Raw genomic sequence first — 6,757 nt, 5'->3', positions numbered from 1 at the left:
AAGAAAATAAGATTAAAATAAAATATCTTTTAAATAAATGCCAATTATTTTTAAATAAAAATGTAATATGTATAAATGTAATAAATAAATGAGTTTATTTTTGGTAGTATTTTTTGTTAAAAATGTAATAAATAAATAAAAAAGCAGTTAATGCAATTCAATAATTTATTAATTTAATTTTAATTTATTATCAAATGTTTTGCAGTATTGAACTTGGGTGGAAATGTGCTTAATTGTCCTGAAAATGTCACAATGTCAAAATTTCCTAAACAGGCATCCTTTTCCTTTTTCAATACAATGTATAATGTATTATTCTTTATTTGATTTAATGGTGAAATACTACCAGACATGCTTTTTTGTGAAATACATCCATTCGCAGAGCAAATATTAATTTCTTAAATTTCAGAACATAAGAATGATGACAGATATTGACAGCATAAGTTTCCGATTTAATAGTAGCCACTCAGATACAGCTTTCATCTCTGCGGACAATTAATATTGAAAAACGACATCACATCCTTCTATACATTAAATAATGCCTTGAATGTACACATGTGAGGCAGCAGGATTTAACCGATCAGATTATTTCCTTTTACATAGCATTTTTAAACAAGACAGCCATTGATGTGTTCAAATGTGCGCCTTATTGTTTGCATCTCCATGCAACCCAGCGGCACAGCTATGCAACACAAATAAAAATGAGGAATTGATTTTCTTGCCAGCATAATGTGCCACATCATTCCTATTAGCGTGCATTCTGCTTAGATTTAGCTTGTCAAATCATTTTCGAACAAAGAAAACGTCCATGAATGCCAGAATAATCATACCCCTCTGGAATAAATAACATTTAGTGCAGGAACGTGTGTTCTTTAAGTACTAGTACATTCAAATACATATCGAACATCAGAGCTGAAGCATGCACGCTTTTGATTCTACAGTACAGTGCAAAACAACAAAAAAAGAAAAGTTCTTTCCTGAGACTACGTAGCATTTAGTATCCCTTCATACCCAAAACATGAAGATTTTATCCACTAAGACAACATATTGAGGCAGTGCCTCAAAAATATCTACAGATGCAGTGGAATTCATTTTCGTGTGTACACAAATCATGGGCTGTTTGGTTTGGGCGAAGCAAAATCTGTCATGAACGCAGCTGCACATAGAAATCAATTGCATTAATGGACTGTGAAAATGTGCCTTCAGTCTAATTGGATTCTAGTGTCAAGAGGAAGTGGATATGCATGATATATACAAATATAAAGCACACTGGAGGATGTTTCATCCATCCGTCTGCTATAAAGAACAGTCATAAAGGGTATAGAGAGTGTGGCAGAGGTGTGTATGCTGAAGTGAAGCTGTAAGGTCCATTGCTCGAATGCTTGATAACAAGTGTGAAGTGCAAAATAATAAGTGTTTCTCGGTCCCCTTGCGGTCCAGCAGCATCTTAGCACATCTACACTGAGCGCGTCTCCACTTCGATCTTCTCCTCTGCTTGAGAAGTTTCAGCCTCCTGATGGCTGACGCTGGGCCGGACGGTCACCACAGGCCCTCCTCCGTGGATGGAATGGAGGAAGTTCCAGGTCTCTTCAGATATTTGACCTGAATCAGCACCTGTTAAAGAAAAGAAGCAAAACACACATTTTTTTTGAGCAAATGTGTTTAATACACTACCAGTCAAACGTTTTTGAGATTTGTTTTAGGTTTTTAAAGAAGTCTCTTCTGCTCACCAAGCCTGCATTTATTTGAGTACAGAAAAAAAAGTATATATATATATATATATATATATATATATATATACACTGATTCTAAGCTTTTGAATGGTATAGTGTATAATGTTACAAAAGCTTTTCATTTCTGATAAATGCTGATCTTTGCATATTTCTATTTATCAAAGCATTGTGAAAAAAATTTACTCAACTGTTTTAAATATTGCTAATAATAATAATAATAATGTTTTTTGAACAGCAAATCAGCATATTAGAATTAGAATTATGTGACACTGAAGCCTGGAGTAATGATGCAGAAAATTTAGCCTTAATCACAAGAATAAATTTCATTTTAAAATACATTAAAACTGAAAACAGGTATTTTAAATAGGAAAATTATTTGAAAATTTTACTGTTGTACTTTGGATCAAATAAACGCAGGCTTGGTGAGAAGAGACTTCTTTAAAAAACACTTGATACAAGCACACTACTGAATGTAGGGCTGCACAATTAATCATATTTTAATCACGATCAGTATTTCTGCTTCTCTCAATTAAAGGAGAAGTCCACTTCCAGAACAACAATTTACAAATAATTTACTCACCCCCTTGTCATCCAAGATGTTCATGTCTTTCTGTCTTCAGTCGTAAAGAAATTATGGTGTTTGAGGAAAACATTTCAGGATTTTTCGTCATATAATGGACTTGATTGGTGCCCCGATTTTGTACTTCCAAAATGTAGTTTAAATGCAGCTTCAAAGGACTCTAGATGATCCCAGCCGAGGAAGAAGGGCTTTATCTTGCGAAACGATTGGTCAAAAAATTAAAATTTGTAATTTTTAAGCACAAAAGCTTGTGTAGCACAGGCTCTGGGATGCGCGTTCACAATGCTACGAATTAGTCATGGGTCGTTCTTGAACGATTCGTTCATTTTGAACAAATCTTTAATGTGACTCGGGAAGAACGAGTCGTCTCCGGGAGTGATTCGTTCAGTTGCACATGCGCAACATCCTATTAGGTTCTGTACTGGAATTAGTTCACCTGTTTCGAGTCTTTGGGTTTTTTCATTCATTCGTTTATCTTATGGGGCTGTCACGTGATGAACGAACGACTCAAACCCGAAAACTTGTCAGATAAGAGGTGAGGTGAGCTAATCATAGACTAAAGACCCAGGTAAACAATGAATTAATCTTTTCTGTTTCTTATAGCATTATAGTTTTGTCTTGTTTGTAGTGTGATTAACGTTTGTGTAAGCAGAAGATGTTTTAGGGAAGTAACGTAACATTTTAATTATATTTTGCTAAAATGAACGAAATTAACGAAATGACTCCGAACTTCCCATCACTACTACAAATCACGTATATGTTTATCGTCTGTGTACTCCAGCTAAAAAACTCCATCTTATTTTCTCCTACAACTTCAAAATCATCCGACATCTTACGTGCACTTTCTTAATCTTTGCGCGTTCGCTTTGTAAACACTGCGTCTGTAGTTCCGCGTGACCCTTCAACGTGATTCAATAGTACGTGAACATGCATCCCAGAGCCTGTGCTACACAAGCTTTTGTGCTTAAAAAGTATACAAATTGTTATTTTCCGAAAAAAAAACACAGATTGTTTCGCTAGATAAGACCCTTCTTCCTCGGCTGGGATCTTTTAGAGCCCTTTGAAGCTGCATTTAAACTACATTTTGGAAGTTCAAAATCGGGGCACCAATCAAGTCCATTATATGAAGAAAAATCCTGAAATGCTTTTCTTCAAAAACCATAATTTCTTTACGACTGAAGCCAGAAAGACGTGAACATCTTGGATGACAAGGGGATGAGTAAATTATTTGTAAATTGTTGTTCTGGAAGTGGAAATTTTACAGTTTTTGAAATCATTCTGATAGTACACTGACATCTAATAAGATGAATGGCTTTTGGTTCTTTCACACAATATACAGAGCTACATATCGTAATTGTGCAGCTATAACTAAAACATAAACGTAATATTGACCTGATTTACTTTCCAAAAAGGACAGTTCAGTCAAAAAACGACTGAAAAAACGTATTCAAGTTATTCAACTTTAAAATTATTTTGAAGAACTTTCAGGTTAAAAAAAAACATTAAACACTGCTGTATGTTTTACAGAACAGAAAATCATAACAGTTTAGAACACCATAAAGGTTAATAAACGATGACATAACTGGTTATTCAGTTTAGCTCGTAAATACACCATTTTGAGGAAGCAAAATGGGTTACAAAATCTTCAAAAGACAAAAAAAACATAAAAAATGTCATGGTAAACATTACCTTGTTTTAATGTGATGTGTCCATTTTTATTTACAGCAATCTTGGAGTTATCAATTGGTCCTGGTGGGTCTGAAAGATACAAGACCATCCATCATCAGAAACACACCAAATACCCCAAACAAAAGTGAAAAGCAAACAAAATCTATAATGAAATTCTTCAAGAACTCCTTAGTCATCAATAACCGCAGGACATAATGCTAATATTCAATTTCAAACTTTCAGATACTTTAGAAGTATTACCAGCGAGGATGAGAAATGACTTACCAATGTCCTTGCCTTTGACAAAGCCTTCCCATTCCCGGAACCACTGCATGCTGATACAGTATATCACCACAGGAGACTCCTCCTCCTGAAACGCCTTATTGAGCTACATGAAGGACAAAAGAGATGGGGAAAGAGAATGATACCATTTACCTAAATGTTTCTCTGCAAAATATCATCCTACCCCACAAGCAACAACACGATAAACTGAGACTGAAGCTCTGTTCCAAATCCTAATGAGCTACATTGCCGTCTACGGCTTACATAAGCCACTGTTTCTTATAGGGGCAGTCAAACAGAACGTGTTTTCACATTGTACTGCTCTGCTTTTCTATAATTGTTCCACATGAATATACACCAGTCAGAGACCTCTGATTATTGTACTCGCATCTTGAGTCTTTTATACTGTTCAGCACTGATGTAAATTTAGTCATTTTAAAAGTACAGGTAGTGTGAGTGTTGTGTTTACTAGAAATAAGTTAATACTATTACATTTCTGGTTCTGGTCATTTCACGTTATGGCCAAAAACTGATAAGTGTCAGATATTACAATTATCCATTACTTTGTCTAACTACTTAAAAATAAAAGACCAAAATCAATTGTTTTAAATGCTACAATTTAGGCATATCAAAATTACAATACACAGTATAAAATATATTCATTTTGAGAAAAGACATTTAACAGGGTGGTTAATTTATTAGTTATTTAAACATTAATTTTAAACAGACTTTCTGCATGAATTTTAAGCTCAAATTTAAGACTTTAAGACCTTTTTTAAAGCCTGCACAAATAAAATTAATACCATGAGCGGGGTAGGGCAATGTCTATGGCAGAGGTCACAGTGTGACCCGTTGCAAGAAATGTGTGTGATCCAAAAGAATAGTGTTGTCACAATACCAAAATTTTTAACTCCGATACGATACCTGACTAAAATATCTCAATATTACTACTGAACCGATGCTACAACAAAAACATAGAACGACAGGTAAAGTAAATGAGTAATAGATGATCCAAATGGACGTTATAGTTATTTTATCTATTAAAAAAAAGCATTTTATCCCACTTTAAAAAACGAACGAAAAAAAAAAAAAAAAAAAAAAAAAACACATGCCAGTGCCACTACACAGGATTATCGTGAGCAACTACCAAGCCTACAGGTATTTGGAGATCTTTGCAACTTTGATAAGAGCTAAAAGGATAAAGCCGAATCTTATTTCATGCTATAGTAATTTCATTTCACAATAACAATATTATCATGATATAGTCAATTTTTGTTATTTTATCTTTGTTATTAATAAGAACATAGATGCAAGTAACAGGACAAATACAATAAAACAAACAAACAGAACAAAGGACAAATGCCCTATTAAATTTGTTTTATTCCCAAATTCTGTTTATTTTTTCCAAATTCATTTACATTTTTCTAGATTCTGTTTTTCCCATTTTAATTTTTCTAGACTCTATTTTAATAGTTACATTAAAAAAAATGAATAAAAAAGCATGTCTAATTAATTGAAATCATAAAACATACACAATTTATTTCTTTAAAGTTTAACAAAATGACATTTTAAGGCCCTATAAAATACATTTTATTATTTTTCTACAATTCAGTTTTATTTTGGTCAAAATCTGTTTTCTACTAATTTTCTGCATTCCATTTTAATGTTTTCATTACATTTTATTAATCAAAAGCATGTCTGATTCATTTATAAATATTAATTCGATTTTCTAAATAAATATTTATTTAATATTTATTTATTATTATTATGAAATACTGCCATGTGTATATACAGCTTTCTTACAATTATTCTGGTAAATATTCCTTAAATATTGCTTTAATAATAATTTATATTAATATTAATATCTCTCTCAAGTTAAACCAAACTTTTATTTTGACGGGTTGCTGCCTTTATGTTTCTATTTGTATGTGATATGAGAATGGTTTTTCTTAATAGTAACGGTATAATGCTCATGACTAGATCCCACAATTACGTCTACATTTTTCGCTTTGCTTTAATCATAGGACCCTAAATAAACTGTGTTAATACAGCTCTTATCAAAATGCTTTCTTGAAATACCATTTTTTTAAAGCAGGGCATCGTGATTTTTTTTTAGTACCGATATATTGTGCAACAATATCCAAGAAGGCTTTATATTAGACACTTTATCCGCTTAATCTAAGTAATAATCATGGATTAATTAATGATCAAAATAATCGTTAGTTGCAGCCCTAAATGGCATGGTATTGGTATCGGATACAATTTGAATATAGGTGCATAACTGCTTAAAATTCCATATTATTGGTTATTTGGCCTGCTTTATTTGGCCTTAACTTGAACTAAGCAGAAGCATCTCTGGATGAAATCAAGTACTTCTGTTCACATGAATTAATAATGAGCTCAATTTTTGGGGGGGAGGGGCAGGGGTTACACTTTTCTCAGTCTGAGAGTGTGTTTGTGGTGGTGGTGATGGAGGGGGTGGGTGTGTGTGCACACA

At 33.1% G+C, this 6,757-nt stretch overlaps 1 protein-coding gene across 2 annotated transcripts in view; it reads right to left on the bottom strand.

Annotated features, from left to right (window-relative positions):
- Positions 1 to 428: 428 nt before the first annotated feature.
- usp33 (ubiquitin specific peptidase 33) overlaps positions 429 to 6,757 on the bottom strand; it is a 33,820-nt gene continuing 27,491 nt past the window's right edge. For both annotated transcript variants that reach the window (XM_051131049.1, XM_051131039.1), the window contains exons 22-24: positions 4,264 to 4,366; positions 4,000 to 4,068; positions 429 to 1,611 (exon numbers count right to left, since the gene is read on the bottom strand). In XM_051131049.1, the coding sequence (XP_050987006.1) occupies positions 1,454 to 1,611; positions 4,000 to 4,068; positions 4,264 to 4,366 (330 nt within the window). In that variant the 3' untranslated portion in view covers positions 429 to 1,453. The remainder of the gene's footprint in view (positions 1,612 to 3,999; positions 4,069 to 4,263; positions 4,367 to 6,757) is intronic.

Source organism: Labeo rohita, chromosome 2 (genome assembly GCF_022985175.1).
Source record: "Labeo rohita strain BAU-BD-2019 chromosome 2, IGBB_LRoh.1.0, whole genome shotgun sequence".
Taxonomy (NCBI): Eukaryota; Metazoa; Chordata; class Actinopteri; order Cypriniformes; family Cyprinidae; genus Labeo; species Labeo rohita.
Note: the sequence above shows the minus strand (reverse complement) of the source record. Positions and strands in the feature narration are given on the sequence as shown.